The sequence below is a fragment of the Pseudoliparis swirei genome, chromosome 7 (assembly GCF_029220125.1).
Source record: "Pseudoliparis swirei isolate HS2019 ecotype Mariana Trench chromosome 7, NWPU_hadal_v1, whole genome shotgun sequence".
NCBI classification, from domain to species: Eukaryota; Metazoa; Chordata; class Actinopteri; order Perciformes; family Liparidae; genus Pseudoliparis; species Pseudoliparis swirei.
Window position 1 is genome coordinate 10739788 of NC_079394.1, and position 17282 is coordinate 10757069.

General features: G+C 45.0%; 1 protein-coding gene across 3 annotated transcripts in view; it reads right to left on the minus strand.

The window, feature by feature from the left end:
• Window positions 1–62: 62 nt before the first annotated feature.
• The window catches only part of LOC130197410 (citron Rho-interacting kinase), a 47325-nt gene continuing 30105 nt past the window's right edge, over window positions 63–17282 (minus strand). For 2 of the 3 annotated variants that reach the window (XM_056420072.1, XM_056420073.1), the window contains exons 20-41: window positions 14952–15092; window positions 14656–14775; window positions 13754–13979; window positions 13405–13563; window positions 13215–13238; window positions 12005–12163; window positions 10985–11165; window positions 10196–10284; window positions 9984–10088; window positions 9551–9720; window positions 9164–9208; window positions 8056–8136; window positions 7607–7742; window positions 6983–7122; window positions 6778–6870; window positions 5930–6038; window positions 5345–5473; window positions 5084–5164; window positions 4915–4993; window positions 4652–4825; window positions 4147–4435; window positions 63–1081 (exon numbers count right to left, since the gene is read on the minus strand). In XM_056420072.1, the coding sequence (XP_056276047.1) occupies window positions 1058–1081; window positions 4147–4435; window positions 4652–4825; window positions 4915–4993; window positions 5084–5164; window positions 5345–5473; window positions 5930–6038; window positions 6778–6870; window positions 6983–7122; window positions 7607–7742; window positions 8056–8136; window positions 9164–9208; window positions 9551–9720; window positions 9984–10088; window positions 10196–10284; window positions 10985–11165; window positions 12005–12163; window positions 13215–13238; window positions 13405–13563; window positions 13754–13979; window positions 14656–14775; window positions 14952–15092 (2754 nt within the window). In that variant the 3' untranslated portion in view covers window positions 63–1057. The remainder of the gene's footprint in view (window positions 1082–4146; window positions 4436–4651; window positions 4826–4914; window positions 4994–5083; window positions 5165–5344; window positions 5474–5929; window positions 6039–6777; window positions 6871–6982; window positions 7123–7606; window positions 7743–8055; window positions 8137–9163; window positions 9209–9550; window positions 9721–9983; window positions 10089–10195; window positions 10285–10984; window positions 11166–12004; window positions 12164–13214; window positions 13239–13404; window positions 13564–13753; window positions 13980–14655; window positions 14776–14951; window positions 15093–17282) is intronic. The other variant, XM_056420074.1, reaches the window with a different exon arrangement.

Below are 17282 nucleotides of genomic sequence, written 5' to 3' on the forward strand. Positions count from 1 at the left end.
TCTGCTCTCACTGATACCCGACGCATGATGAAATATCTGAAAACACATACACACAAAAGGAGTAAAGACACTTCGTTTAATGCATATACTAGTATACATCTCCAAAAATCAAGAACATCTTAAGTTACTGTCTAACATCAACGTCTACTTATTGAATGCAAATCCAAGTGAATACACAACGGAAAGGAACAAGCGAGAGAATCGGGGTGGACGAGTGCCGCTCTACGAGTGGTCGTGCTCACTGTTGTGATGAAGGGATGGGGTCCTGCCGACTGGAAAGTGACGATTACTAGACTTCAAAGCACTGCACAGAAACGGGAGTCAGGAGCAGCGGCCGAGGACCGGGAGCAGGCGGAGGCCACGCGGGCTGCAGGGCGTCCGGCCTCGGAGGCAGAGCCGATGTTATGTTGGCTCAAAACAACACGAGGAACACTTGCGTAATAATTGTTTCACAAAGTATGGCCGGACGACGACTGTCAAAGCAATTATATAATAAAAGGCTAAAACATCTGATCCAGAGAAAGAAGACTGGTCGTGTAACAAGAATGAGCTTCTTTCTTTTAAACTCCCGTTCAAACCCAATCTCATGTGCACAGTCTTGCCTCCTCGGACCTCGGCGTCATCAATAAACTTCAGATTCTAATTAAATATTGATACGTGTCGTAACCAACGGCGTAAATCTCCCTGCAACATCTTGAGAAACTCATTGTTAAAAAATATATATACATGGCTTTTACCAGCCGACTTTTCCCTTTCATCTATAAAAACTCAGACGCCAATATTTACAACTTTGAGTACATATAAAGTAGATTATCTCCATCTGTAGATCAGCGTCGGCTCCCTGGCACCAGAACCACTGGGAGTACTCCCATGAACGCACGTGAGGAGACGGGTCCCAGTGCAGGTGATGTGTTACTGGACGAGGGACTGGGACTGCACTATGTACAGGCAATGGTGTGTGTGTGTGTGTGTGTGTGTGTGTGCTTGCACTCGGGTGGATCAAGAGTTTCCCATAGTTTATTTTTAGTCTCCAATCAGGAGCAACGTGGAGGTGCATTCACACCGATGACTGATCCCACACCTGCAAGACGACAACGGGGACAAAGAGGTTCAACTTTTAAACTTTTAAATTAAAATACAGTTGGAACAGAGTTTGCATCTTCATATTACATCCTCTTGTGCTATACTACCTTTCAGAGTTATGGGTTTTTGTAATAAAAATCTCCCCCACTACATTTAGGATTAGCTTCTTTAAAAAAAAAAAAAATTCTTGCACAGGTAAAAAGATAAGACTATTGTTACTACTGTAGTGTTTACTCACCAGGAGTTATTAATGCATGTGATGGGGAATATTGTCATCGTTTAATGTGCCGTACAAAATAACGAAGTGATGATATTATGGACAGACATGGATTGCAGGTGGTCATTTTAGTTTATGAGACGTCATGAAATAATCATAGTATAATAAGTAATACAAAAATGTGTTTAATTAGTCACGGGTTTGAGTTCTAAAGGATGGGAAATCGAAAGAAGCAAAACAAAAAGTGAGCTTTAATAATTAAAGCTGGTGTAAAAAAAAACAACACTAACAAAAACTGAGGCATCTGGCAGCAGCAAATAGAAGTAAAAACAAATAAGAACCAAAACAAGTCAAATTCAAAGAGGGACAGGCGCAGTGAAACAGACAACCTGACACCAGTACGTCTGTCTGTGTCAAATACACACGAGGCTAATCAACTAATGACAAACAGGTGTGGTGGAACGACAGGAATAAAACCAGGATGCAGGAGACGGGGAACTTCAAAGTACCGTAAACATAAATAATTTCTGTCACGGTAAAATACAACACATAACATGTAAGTCAGAGTATAGTTTGCGTTAAAAAAAGTTAGTATAATATGTCATGAATATTTTTATAAAAAAAGAATCTTATCAGGTATGACATTAAAAAAGTCAAAGTTTCGTAGGCGATACAAGGTCACATTATAGTATGCCACATTAAAACATTTTAATAATTATAAAGTCATATTCTATTATGCCATAAAGTCTTACTAGCAATTATCATAGAGAAAGTGTCTCAATCCAGCCACAAAAACGTCATTAAAGTTATATTATAGTAATATTCATAAAAGGTATGTCAAAAAAGTCTGATTATCCTTCGTCATAAATGTCATCAAAGAGTATTACATAAAGAAAGGCATAGATTAGCTCGCAGAAATGCATTAAAAAAAATTCCAATAAAGAAATAATTATTAAAGTCATTAAAAATGATGTCTTATAAAAAGTTATTGTTTACAAAAATAAAAGTCGTAGTATCGTATCCCACAAAAGTAAGTCCCCCCAAAATTGAATAGCAGGCCATAAAAATCGTAATGAAAAGTCATGGTATTGCATTGCATAATTTACACACATATCACATGCATGGACGGATTAAGAAACCACGGGCCCCTGGGCCTGCTGGACGTGTCAAGGCCCCCCCCCCCCACCCACCCGCAAAAAAACAAAACCCAAAAAAATTGTAAACAAAAAAAAAATATATTATATATATTTTTTTTTTTACAACAAACACAAAAACAGGAACAATGGAATACCGGAGCTGAGCAGAGCAACATACATAACGTTAATTATATGACCATGGAATGAATGACTTAGCATATACCGCTAAGGCATGGCGCGGTCATATCATATCATCAATACATACAATACACAGCGACGACGCATCGCGCTTAGGGTTTAGGGGGGCCCCGAGCTCATGGGCCCCTGTGCGGGTAGGCTCGTCTCATATCCCATCCCAGTAGGACATTGGCCCTGTGTGACATGAATGACTTGCCTAGCATATATACCGGCATACGGCGCGTCGTCATCATCATCAATCATCATATTCATATCAATACAATGTTAACTACTTTTCGCACTGGTCATACGCATATCACAAGATTGGACATTGTTGGCATTTGAATTGCATGCATTTTGGCATGCCAAAATGGACAAACGTGCTAAAAAAAAATGTTGACCTTTCCATGACCTTGACCTTGACCTTGATGACCCCAAAATCTAATCAATGGTCCCCCAAATAATAAATCAAATCACCAAATTCCATGATTCAAGAAAGAAAATTCCTGTTCATGACCTTTCATTTGACCTGACCGACCCCCCGATCGAAAATCTAATTCCCGAAATCCTGATCCCAACTATCAATCAATCCAATCCATCATGCGATTCGTTCAATACTTTTTTTTTTTGCCAATCTAAATGTTTTTGACCTTCCATGACCTTTTGACCGATGACTGACCCCGATCCTGACCCAAATCTAATCAACTGGTCCCCGGATAATAAACATCATCCCACCAAATTTCAATACTTTTTGAGTTTTTTCTTTTTTGCTATACATTTATAACTGATATAACGCTAAAAAAATAAATAAATAACGGGGATCAAAACATAAATGCACGGTCATTACGCAATGTGCGAGTAGCTCCAGACGAACTCGGGCCCCAGGCAGGCGGCCCCCCCCTCACCCCTGGGCTCACGGGCCTCACGCGCCCCGGGGCACCAGCCTCCTGCCCTGCGGGCCCCCCCGCCCATGGGCCCCCCTGATGGGCCCTGCCCCCTGGCTCATGGGCCCCCCCCCACTCCCTGCCCTGAGGGCCCCTGGCAGGCCGCCTGGGCTCACTCAGGGCCCCCTCAGCATGGGCCAGGGCCCTCAGAACCCCATGGCCCCAAGGGCCCCTCACTCATGGGCCCCGGGCTCAGGGGGCCCTGGCCCTCTGGGCCCTGGGGCCCCTGAGCTCATGGGCTAGTGGGCCCCAGAGCCTGTTCAATAATCCATCCTCAGTAGGACTACTTGGACTATATTGCTGACATGACCAGCATAAGCCTGCATATCATATTCTCATCATCGCATATTAATATCCGTGACATATTCATCGGAGGCTCAGGCCCAGGCCCCTGATGGCGGCCCCTGGGGGCGGCCCGGCCCCCCGCTGGCCCATCCCTGATCACATGCACATGTATATTAATGACCGTTCTCCAGTGTGTGTGACAGGACATCGGCATGTTGTTTCTTCTCTTTTGTACTCAATGAATAAACCAAGGAGACGTGGCTGTGTGCTATACATGCCGAGCCGCAGGACACGCCCACATTACCTTGCTAACGGGGGCGAGCTGCGTGCGCACAGACCCGGCATGAAGCCGGCCGCTGTCTCCGAATCTCCCCGGTGACCTCTCCCTGCGACTGTCCAGCACTCTGCCCGGGGACTTCTCCCGGTCCAGCAGCCGGGCGGGAGACTTGTCCCGTCTGAACTCTGTGCGGCCCTCCCGGTACCGATGGGGGGTGCTGGGCTCCCGATGCAGGCCGTCATGGCTGCCGGGGCCCGAGGTCAAACGCTTGGTGATGTGCTCGGTGTAGGTGGGGGGGCCTCGCTTACTGGGACTTCTGCAGAGAGGAAGCAAAGACAGTGTTTGGCAACGTTATCGGGAAAACCCCACAAAAAACAAGGTTTTATATCTTTTACAGCAGATGGCGCTGTTGGCATATGCAATAAAAACAATGACGCAAAGTGTTTTGAGGTCACATGTTCAATTCTGTTATTCTCCTCATTTTGTGACTGTGTTTTTATTGTTGTTGCTCAAACTGAGGAAGGGCGCTGACCCTCTGCTGGAGCCGGTCCTCTGCAGCTCTCCGGTTTCCCTGATCAGACTTCCCTTACAGCAGATCACCCGCAGTTTGTTCTGGTAAGAGGAGGCCAGGTAAATGGCCCCGGAGGAGATGGCTGGGCCGAGGTAGCGAGGGTTGGGGATGTCCAGGTGAGCCAACACTGTCGGACTACGGACAGCCAGGTGAGAAATGTCAAATACAGCCACAATCTTACGGTTTTCAAAATGGAGTCAGAGGAAACCTGAAGTCTCTCTCACCCCAGAGACGCGTGACCCTGAACCTCAATGACGTCCAGAGAGTTGAAGTAGGTGACAAACAGGTAGGGCTCTCTGTAGGCTGCGCCAGGGAAACAACATGAACATATCAATGATGCCATATGGCTGATTGCTGACATTGGTGCATTAAGAAGTTACAAAGTGTATTTACCAAAAGACAGAGGCAGACGACTCCACTTAACGTCCTCAGTGCGGCTTCTTCGCCCGTACGTGTCCACAAACACTCCGAACTCTGCCACACACACAACGCTTACTATACACTCCTCAGTGTGTCAAAACAAGCTACGTCTTGTGTCGCTGACAGTGGAAACTGAACGATATACAAAAGATAAGTGCCACCCTCCTTTACAAAGTACCATTTTTGTATATCATAGGCTACCAATTAACTGAGCAGATGTGCATTCAAACACACCGTGAAAGCACAGCAGGTACTCCTCCTTCTGCATGCTGCTGGCCACCTGCATGATGGCGATGGGGAAACTGTGGGAAGAGGCCGCGAACACCGCCGAGGCGAGAGACACGTCGTTCTTGTCCAGGAACTCTGCAGTGGGCATTAGTAATAATACGTCTTATGAGGGTTATGGACATATCGAGTGAGAGGATTCCTAAATTGCATCCTGTGATTGTCTGGCACCCAATTGTATGACATCGTGGTATTGTAATAGAAAAGAGAGAGCTTCTGCACACCAGTGCGTCAACAGGTGAGTCGGAGAACACGAAGGGTCAACACGATAGAGCAAGATTAACTCAAGCACACTGTGGGCTTCACTTACAGTGTGCGGGAGTTTTTTGTTCTATATAAGAAGGTCACCACAGTCAGATAAGAAAATTAAAGAAATGCTACGTGTAACCGATATGTGCCACTTCCCTGAAGAAACAACAGAAAAGGATGGCTGGTTTGTCTTTCAGCTGAAGGTGTTCCCATATCTTTGGATTGTTCTAACACCAACGCTGCTGTTGTGCTTATGTTGTGATATTCTCCTGTCGTCGTCCTCACCCTCGAGCACAAACTGCTTCATCTCGATCTCGTAGAACTTGTTGGTACCGATGATGACGCTGTAGCTGGTCAGATGGATGCAGCTGCAGGGCTCCAGAGTTTCAATCTCCTGTGAGGTGAAGGACGGAGACGTGAGCGACGGACACAGACACTTTGGGCTGTTTAGAAACATTTACGATGGCAGAAGGTCTCCACTGGTCAGGACTTTGTATTCTCTATTTCTTAACGTAAAATGTATGAGATCCTGACACATTTTTAACTTGGAAGAAAATGCTAATTATCTGCTTCCCTTCTTATCGGGGAGGGTATCTATGCTCCAAGGTTCCAATGTTCAGGATTCTGTGAACACATATTAACGCTCCTCCTTGGGTATGATCTACAACACTACCCAGAATGACTTATTGCTGCATGTCAGACTATTGAATTCCCATGTGAGATTTTACCCTATTTTTGATGGGGAACATAGGACCCGAGGAAAATAGAAACCTGGGAACATAGAACCCTGAGAGGGACTAAATGTAGAACTGGGGAACCCACTGTAGGTCCCAGGAAACCATAAGACCCGTTGTCATGTTCGCATTATGTGTCTTAGAAATCGGGGGAACTTACGCTGGGAATTACTTCTATTTTAGGGGAAAATCCAGCTTTCACTGACATTTGTGTAAATGTTAGTTATTTCCGTTTCTAAATCTCAAAACTCGGGTATCAACAGGCGTGCTTTGTCATTATTACTACTACTATTATTATTTTGACCTGATTACATCCTTCTTTGGTTGTTATTGCTTTTCTCCACTGTATTTTAGGACGTGGTGTCTTATGAACAGATGGAACCAGCAGGTCATACTCGCCTTACGAATGCAGTACTTGTTGAGATTGTCATTGTAGCGCAGGATGGTTATCTTGTTCGGCATAGCGGCGCATATACAAGGTCCGTTGTCTATCTGTAAACAGAACGCGCACACGTCACTCCCTAAAGTCCACCAACAAAAAAAACAAAGCGCTTTAAAGTCAGGAAGCTTGATGCCAAGTGTCAAAGAGGAGAGGGAGACCTACTCTCCCTGCAGCGAACAGGTGGCAGCCCTTCACCGTCTCAAAGATGTAGGGAGCCAGCTCGGACTGGTTGGGCAGGTGGGACTGGGCCAGAGACTGCTTCACCCTCTTAATCTCCACCAGGCACAAGGCCCTCTCGTCGCCTGCAGCGCACACAGACACACGTCACACCGGAGCCGACGGTGCACATGTGACCCGAGGCATCACATCCACGAGTTGCGTTGAATTATTAGATGGCAGCGTTGATTCTCAAAGTTAGTCTAATGATGAATAAAAGTCACTGTCAGACTGTGTACAACGTTTTTTTTTTTATACATGAGTGTAAATATGATTTGAGAGATGTTTGTAAGTTTACTGTACAAAAGGCTAAAAGGGGGATTAAAAGAAGATGTGTTTCGATTGTAGGAGGACAATTATGGAACAACGTTAAAATGGATATAAGAATGGTCAACTCATTTTTGGTTTTCAAAGGGATTATTTATAAAACAATTCTTGAGGGTTATTAGTGTGATTGAAATGTATTTATATGGAAGATATACTCGCTCCCTGAATTGAATTAATTAAAAGTCTCGACTCAGATGCTGCTGCTCCGCAGACAGTTGTTATCCTCTATCGACTCCATCTCACCCACGATCATCAGAAGTTTCTCCTGCTCTTTGATGATGTGGATCTGAAAGACTGATCCCAGGCCCGGGACGTGAGTAAGAGAGTTCTTGATAACGTTCAGGGCATACAGGCCCTCTTCCGAGCCCACCATGACTATCTGCAGCACGGCAAGAAAACAACATCATTAACATATGCGTCATTATTTCGGTGAACATGGTGCAACTTCAAACGGGAGTGACATGTGGCGAACCTGGGCAGCGACGCTCGAACATCTGCTCGGTATCCATGCCCCTCCGTTAATTAATTATACTTTTGAAAATAATTGCTACTGTGGATTTTTTCTAAATTAGCAACATGATACAATTTCTAAAAACAGCAGATTCATTATTTAATTTAAAAAATATGTTTACTGTATGTGTCCACCAAACCCCAATAAAGGAAATTAAATATGATGTCATCGATATCAGTACCTGATCTGTGAGGGGGAGGGTGCAGTTAATGTCCAGCCTGTCATCTCCCTCCAGCTTCAGGAGAGAGTTTCCAAGCAGCTTCTGTAAGAGCAGAGAGGGGTGAGAGGTCAGCAGGGTCACGACCTCCAGGTGACCTCAGGGGAGGCAGCAGTGGAGCACAACAGAGGGGCTGGAGGACTGTGTGCAGGTCAACAGTGTCAGAGGTGGGACCGAGTCACAAGTCAGTCTCCATGTTGAAGTCCAGTTACTTGTGGGTGAAGTTATTGCATCGTTAACCATTGAACCACCTTTAACTATTATTATTATCATCAGCTAATTTACAGTAAAAGTACACTTTCAACATTTCTTTGTCTTATGTTTTACAAAAGAAAAACACATTTTAAAGATAAATAAATAAATTATCAGGTTACAATCTGGCACCTGGTCGCTATGTTTTTGAATCGAGGTTGACGTCCAGAAATGTCCCAAACAGCAAAATCTAAATGAGGCTAGACTGAGTTACCTCAGTACTTATATTTATATATAATGTGTGTATATATAGCAGTATGGGAAATGATGTTAAAAGTTGATGAAAAAGATGAAGAAAGTATTAGTGTTGAGTCATTCTGATACATGCCAAAGTCTAAACTCTAAATCCTCCGAACTGAAGTCAAGTTCATTAGAAGTTATTAAGCTTATATTTCCAAATTGGTCACTTGAGTGACACAGAGGAGTCGGTCAAGTGTCCTGAGTCCCAGTCTGTAAAGAGGGTGCAGAGGGGCAGCAGGGCAGAAACACAGACGACTACAGCAGCAGGTAAACCCCCCACTGTGATCCCATCGGGAGGGGATCAACCCAAAGATGATGAAACATCTCGGTGAGAAGTTGTGTGTACTGCGGTTATAAAACAGAACAGACTTTGTTTCAGCTACATTTAAACTAGAACACGAAACACAGAGTTTACACAGGACATGACAGAGCAGCAGAGTGAGGAGTGGTCACAGCAGGTGAGGTGAGAGCAGGGGGGAGATGACAGACACATGCACTACTGCGAGCCTCGTGAAGGATCCGCAGGTGTGTGTGTGTGTGTGTGTGTCGGTCGTACGTCTGCATCTTTGGATCGTTTTACCTGGACCAGAGGAGACAGAACCATTTGTCTTTTGGACACAGCAGCCTATGTTTGCAGTGAAACCCAATGGAACGGGTAGAATAGAGCAAATCAACAAAACATGCCCATATACCGGACATATAATGTGGCACGATGAAAAAGCAACAAACAGCAGTGAGAAAGCCAAAGAGAGAGAGGGGAGGAAGAAAAGAGGAGAGAAGAAGGGGACAATTAACAACACATAAGTGCACTGGGGGGTCATTCGTTAAAACTGTAAACCTAAAGGCCTTTCAATTAATAGTCAACTCATGAATAGCCCCCGCACAGTTAAAGGACCACATGGCCGAGACACTGGGACCGTGGTGGACTCAGAGCCGGTCGGCCCCCGCCTGCTCCAGAGATACTCACTGCGTCGGCCTCGGCCTTCTCCCGGGAGGCTCGGCCCCCGGCCACCACTGACTCCATCACAGTCACCCACCGCTGTTTGTCTGGGAAACTGGGAGCCATGAAGTAAATTAACTCTCCGGGCCAACAGGGGGTGTGGCAACGGGACTCCAGCTTCAGAACGTAGGGAAGGTCTGACACATAGGAAACACAGAAGTGAGGAAGGCCTTCAGGATTCACACCCGCGCACGTGTTCATGGTTTCTAGTCAAACACGCTGTAAATGACCCCTCGGGGGGGGGGCTTGGAGAACAGCGCCTCTACGAGAGTACATTTGTAAAGAAGTATAACACTGCTGAGGAGACTTCTGAAAGATGGAGGGGAGGAAATAGGATCAAGAGAGATTTTTCTGAGCATGTGAAGGACGTGAGAAGGACAGCACACGTTGTATATTGTACCTGACTTGGCGGTGTTGGGCAGTTCCGACGACCCCACTGCTCCATGAACCACCACCTCCCCATCTGACAGGCACAGGTCAAACTCTTCCAGTGGCTTCACTGCTTCTGAATAATACACACAGAAAGAGAAACACATGAACTCTGATCCCCTCTGGTGGCTCTGTGACATGCAGCTGTGTGTTGTTGTGTTGCACAGGTCAAAAGAAAGAAACCTTCTCTGGGCTCTATCTCGAAGATGGACACCTTAGTCCCGTCCAGGATCATGTATTTACTCTCCCAGCCCTGGCCTCGCTTCCCGTTCCTGCAAACACACGAAGCAACTGCATCAACGCACAGATGATGAAATGGATCCAACAGTTTGTGTCGGAAACTAAACAAATGCCTTTGTTTAGAGTGTTTTCAGGAGCAGATGGGTGGACTTAGCCAGAGAGAACATAATAAGAGTGCCTGAAAGGACTTGGAAGAGACCAAAGAGAAACTGCATTAATACATGAAGTGTATTAATAAGGTGTTTGGCACAGGCCTCCACAACAAGGTTCAAGGTTTTTTATTTTCCATTTGTGCCTAGACCAACAGTCCAGACACATTGGAATTGTTTTGCAGGGCCCTCCGAGTCAACAGAGGTACAAATACACTATAACAATAATAAGAAAAAATATAAAAAACATTAAAAGCACACTGTACTGTCGATGCTCATTTATCAGAGCATATGATAAACATATTTTGAATTATTCGTTAATTGCATCAAACGAGCCAGTGAGTCCTTATGTTGGGTATGGAATCATCTGCAAGACTAGTATTTATTGAAGTTTATCCGTGTAAAACAGACACACCATCCTGCTAAGATGCATATGAACCGGTGCAGAATGTCTCTGGCCCATGTGGTTATATAAACAACATGTAGTTGTCCATTAAAATAAATCAGCTTTTGTTTGTGAATGCCACAGAGCAGCGAGAGAAGGAAAAGCTCAAGCGAGGTCATTGCCGTCTCCACAGCTGACCTGGGCTGCTTCATCCAGCCCTCCAGGTGCATGTGTCCGCCGGCCTCTTTGAGCTGCTGTCCCGGGGAGATGCCTTTGTCCCGACACGGGCCCTCGGACAGATGCAGGGAGCAGTCGCTGGACATGCCACACGTGGCCGGGAGGCACGGGGAGCATTTTGGGTGGCACAAGGTGTGACACTCTGAGGAGGAAAAAAACAACCATTGTTCTAGAGAGACATCTCCAGGATGTGAACAACGAAAATGTCGTATATAGCAGCCGAGGCAGCGATGCTGGTGTTGTTTTCACCTTGCGAGTGTGTGTGTGAGTCATATGGGAATAATGTGGTCCTGGACCAGAGGAGCTTTTACTCCGCTGGATGTTTACATTGATCAAAACGAAGGTCGAGTTCATTTGTGGAGATTATCTTGCTGAACAAACTGTATAAGTATCATAACTTGTGTTTGACACAGAGCTTATTTTCTGCAATAATCCCAAATCCCTTTTTTTTGGGTGGGACACTAGTGCTATAGCAATGTTAGGGGTTGGTCTGCAAAAACACATCATATCTATGACTTTTATATGAAATATATGATATGTTTTTTCACATGTACTATGATATTTGGATGACCAATGACATATTATAAAAGTAGTTAATTTTTTGACATACTACACTATGACTTCTTTATGACATGCTATTCTTTGACTTTTAATTATTCAATTCAATTCGGGCCCCTGGTCCACCGCAGTTGGGAGGATCCCATTGAAAAGGGTCTCTAGTTTGAATTTGTCATCAGGTTTTTTCTCTGGTTTGACATACATCCTTAGATGTACAGACTTACATCCTGCTCTCATTGCCATTGTTCTCACCTTTTAATAACATTGGGCTCTTGTGTCTGAGTGAGACGGCAGAACCAATCACCATGGCTTCAAAAGCCCATTGTCTGTCTCATGATCTCAATTCATACAATAGAACATACGTTTAAAAAAAATTATATAATAGGCAGGTTTTTTTTTTACAACATAAAATCTGTAACTCACGGAGACAGGTGGCCGCCTGGCGCCCGAAGTGCACCGTGTCCAGGCACACGGTGCACTTGGCAGCCCTCATGTTGAGCCCCACCGTGAAGCGGTGCGGGGTGTTGTGGTGCACCGACCGCTCTCGGTCTCTCTGACTGTCCTTCAAGCGACGGCTGAACTCTGAGTACAGTGGGGGGGGGGGGGGGGGGCAGGCTTAGGTGTGTCTCGCCGTGTCCGGTACATCAACATCACTTCAGAACCTCAGTGCACCATGCCATACCCACGGTGAAATCAGTCCAACAAAAGAAGGTTTCCGAAAGAACTTTAAGCTATTTAGCAAAAAATGCAAAAGCAAGTAAAGTCTGGAGACAAAGATGGTGGAAAAATAATATTGATTTGATAAATCCCTTGAGCTTGAGCCCTCCCACTGTTGCATTTTAAAAGGCATTATCCAGTCAGTACCAAGTGTCCCACTGTGTGTCCAGTACTCTGTGTGCACATCACAACGAAGAGTCTCAAGCACAGATATTTACTTGGAGATTATTATCTCAGATATTTGTTTTGGATTGAAAATTTAAGCAAACAACTCGGATGAGAATTTATTTTGGATTTTATTTCTTAATTATTAAATGTAGATAATTTTTCCCATTATATCCATACGAAGATTTTTAATGTTAGCAACATGTTTCATATAATTAAAAGAAGAAATGTAGATATGAAAACACAATATTAATATTTGATGTTTTTGTTGCTTTCCACTTATTTTCTCCTTTTACTTCTTCTTTCTGTTGATGTCACAATCAGCCAATTTCCTCACAAAAATGTATATAACTTCTAATAATAATTACACTATTCTAGGATAGGGATTGTCCAGGCTTAACTTAATACGTTGACTGAATAATACCTTTAGTATCTTTTTCACAGTGTGGGTTCAAACAGCGCAGTGTGCATTGCAGAGTTTATACTATGGTTCTTCTCTGTTAGTGTGTGATGGGTTCAGGTGGGGTTGCAGTGAGCACAGCAAAGTTCTGCATATCAGATCGACTCAGACAAAATGCTTCAGATTTCTAAAGCTGTGCACTCTCTCTGCTTCACCTGACCAGCCTGGTGGGATGTTTCTATAAAAGTGCAGAGCTTTTAAAATCTGTCCTTTTAAGGATGTGAATGGGTCAAAAGGGGAGAAGAGAGATAAGAGACCACACTGAGGAAATGATAAGTTTGGACAACTTACTTTCAAAAGTGACCCTCCTTCTCTCTGAATGGTGTGTGAAAGAAAAAGGATAGTAAGAGCTTCATAGACGAGTGACATTGTGTATCTATGTGTGTGAAGGTGAGGGCCAGTATACGCCAAGTATGGAGCGATAAACCTGCACCTGTAGAGAGAGAGGCTGCACGTCGGTAAACAGCATCCGTTCACTCACCCTCGGGTGTTGCAGTCGCCTTCCTGCGCTCTGAGTTGGAGGGTGCAAGGTTGGTCGGACCCTGCTGGTGCTCAGGAGACTTCACCATGGCGGATATAATCATCTGCTGCCGTGCTGAGGCAGGGTTCGCAGAGTTACCGTGATCCTTGTACTGGACCGCTGGGGTTGGAATGATTGCTTCTTTGAGCTTATAGCATTTCAATTTGTTAAGCTTGTTGTGTTCTAGACTGGATTGTTTTTTTACTGTCAACTTTCTTTTTTCTTTTTTTTAAAGTTAATGTTCAAAGTGTGCAGCATCGCTAACATGTTCATTCAAAGTGTAACAGCTAGAGTACAGGAGCAGTCTCACCTTCCTCTCTCAGAGATCGCAGCTCCGCTCTCATTTTCTGCAGAGCATCATCCAGGTCAGAGCAGCGCGAGCGCTCTTTGTCCAGAGCGATCTTCATGTCGCTGTATTGCAGAGGCACCGGCTGGATGGAGGGCACAGGGGACACCTGGCCTTGACCCTGCGCCTGACCCTGGGTCTGGGCGGCCATGGCAGCCAACAGATCCTCTCGGCGACGCCCAAACAGACCCTGAGGCAAAGGAACCACGACCGTGTTCACCTGTTCTCAACCTTTACTCTGCTCCTTACTTTCCCATTGGTTCGGAAGTTTAGGAATAAATTGACTAAAGCATGGATGTCCTAACTATAAGTAATTATCAAACTTGTAATATTATTTTTAAAACATTAAATATCTTAAATATCCCAACATGCAATCAGTGTACTTAACCCTTGTGTTGCCTTCGGGTCAATTTGACCCGATTCAATGTTTCACCCTCTTGTCTTTCGGTCAATATTATGACCCAATTCTTAACCTTACCTTACCTTATTTACTAACATATTTTACCTTATTTTAATATGACCCCAGCTATTAAACCTTAGCTAAAAATTAGAAGAAATTATTATTATTTATTTTGTTTTCCAAAGTTTAAGTGTGAGTTTTATTATTGTTTGTTGACGACATTAAAGAATCACATTGTCACATTGAACGGGGTCAAATTGACCCAGGGAGGAGGAATAATAATAAAAATGACCAAAAGTTAAATGTCTTATCTTCCTGACTATTTGATTTCATAATCCAAAAAGAATTCCCAACTGTATTTAAAAGATGTGAATATTTACATGATTCTAAGACTTAGCAACAAGTCTTTTGTTTAATTAATGGCAACAAAAAAAGGACTTTCAAAAACGTCTATATTTTCTCTGACCTTCTTCTTCTTGGAGCCCCCGTGAGCCTGGGCCTGGAGGAAGTCTATGAGCTTGGTCTGCTGGGTGATGGTCCCCTCCATTTTCACCTTCTCATGAGAGTACACAGCCTGCAGGTGGAGCTAAATGAACATCACTACGGCCATGAATTTCTCCTCAAGTACTCCACTTCACAGAGAGGGTGACAGGGGAACGGGGGAGGCATTTGTTTATGTGTCTTTAACAGTGATGGAGAAACAAGACAGCAAATAACCAGCAGGTCTAGTGTGTGTGTGTGTGTGTGTGTGTTGAGGAGCACCTGGATGTTCTCCAGCTGGTAGTCCAGGTCGGTCCTTTCAGTCTTCAGCAGGTCCGTCTGGTCCAGAGCGTCCTGCAGCCCCTGGGTCAGGCGGAAGATGTGGGTCTTCTGGGCGTCCATCTGCTGCTGCAGTTTCTCTTGCTGTGGATGTAAAACAGCTGTTGCGTCACCAGCTGGACGCTGTGGCCCGGCCACTGGTGCTCCTCCGATGATAGCAGCAGCTGAACCTTTTAGCATGGCTTCACATTTGTTACAGCTTGGACTTTACAACCAGACATTTTTTTTTGTTTTTGTTTGATTTGCAGCAGCAAAAAAAAATCTAACATAGAATAGAATATACACTTTTATTAATCCCCAAGGGGAAATTAGTTCTCTGCATTTAACCCATCCTTAGTTATTAAGGAGCAGTGGGCTGCGGTGAAGCGCCCGGGAAGCAACTGGGGGTTCAGTGCCTTGCTCAAGGACACTTCGACTTGCAACTAATGGGGAGAGCGGGGATCGAACCCACAACCCTGCGGTTGCAGGACGGCCCTCTTACCCCACTGAGCTAAAGCCGTGCAGTAATTATACAACATCTAAGCCATTGGTTCTCAATCTTATTGGAGGTACTCAGGCACGTGCACAGATAGACCCCTAGTGGTGCTCAAGCACCAGCCCTTTTGCCCTGGATGAGTAAGGTGCCCTTTTTGCTGGAGCCACTTTTTTCATTCATCAGTATTTAAGAATAAAAGTTTCTCTCTCTGTCGTCAACTCCCCCCAAATGTGTTTTAATATCCGACGGGGCATTTATTTGAGTTATTGGGAGAATTTCGCCCCGACATGCTCCGCGGGGCTCACGACCCCCCCCCCCGCCTTCCTCTCCCCCCGCCGCGCCCCTCCCTCCTCCTCCACTTCCTCCTCCGCGCAGTGCTCCTCGCGCCACTAAACGGGTGCACCTCCTTCTCCTCTGACCCGCAGCATCAGACACACAGGTCATGACGCTGTTTGTCCCCGGACGTCAGGCCCGGGGTGGGTAATCGGGAGAATCGGGAGAGTTCCCGGTGGGCCGCTTCACTTCTGGGCCGGTCGAGAATTTTATTTGTTGACATTTGTCACGTTAGTCCATCTTCTCTTAAAGTGGGCTACACATGTTCCGCATTCTGACACCGCAGCCTCTGCACGGGTTACCGTGCGAGGAAGTTCACCCCTCCCAAATAATAGAGTTGGTTCGGTCCTTAGCCGTCTTTTCCAAAAAGTTCTCTCAGCTACGGATAGCTGGGCCGGCCTGACCGCAGCGATACGCGTCAGGGAGGAAGAGGGCAGGAGGGGCTGAAAAAGCCAGGTTGAAAAAAATAAAGGCATTGGAGGAGGATGCTGCCAAATGTGCCAAGCTTACAGATTTATTTTCAAGAGGATAAACACAAGTGGCAACCAGGGATGGATTAACCAACGGGCCTACCGGGCCCAGGCCCAGGGGCCCATGAGCTCAGGGGGCCCCTGGGCCTGAGCCTCCGCGCGTGACGTCGCTGTGATTAACATTGTATTGATATGAATATGATGATATGATACGATGCGCCGTAGCCGGTATATGCTAGGCTTAAGTCATTCATGTCAGTAACAAGGCCCCAATAGTCCTACTGAGGGATGGATTACCGAACGAGCCTACCGGCACCAGGGGCCCATGAGCTCAGGGGGCCCCTAATCCAGAGCCTCTGCGTGAAGTAGCTGTTATTAACTTTGTATTGATATGATGATATGACACGATGCGCCATAGCCGGTATATGCTAGGCTTAAGTCATTCATGTCATGGTCATATAATTCGCGTTATGTTGTCTGCTCAGCTCCGGTATCGTTGTTCCATACGGACTGTTTTGTTAGCGATGTTAAATTTAAAAAAGTATATTTAAAATTGTTTTTTCTTTTCTTTTTCGTGTGGGGGGGGGCCTTGACACGTCCAGGCCCAGGGGCCCGTGGTTTCTTAATCCGTCCATGGTGGCAACTGGTAAAGAGAGACAAAGGCCGAATGATTAGCAACATAACTATTCGGCTAACGTTGTAGCCTTGATTAATATCATTGTAGCGTTGTCAACCTATTCCCAAGCAAAATATTAAATTGAATTAAAATATTAGCCTTTTTATATCACCCAAAATATGGCGATCCATAGACTTTGCAAATATTATGCAAATATTGATATATACTATTGATATTGAAGTATGCAGTAATATGACTTAATTTTTCTTTGTAGCTTCGGAGCAGCAGATAAGATCGTCTCCTGCTGAAAATGATGAGCCCGACATTTGCAATGAGGAGGCCATGACGACAGACAGGTAGAGAGGATAACAGAGGAAACT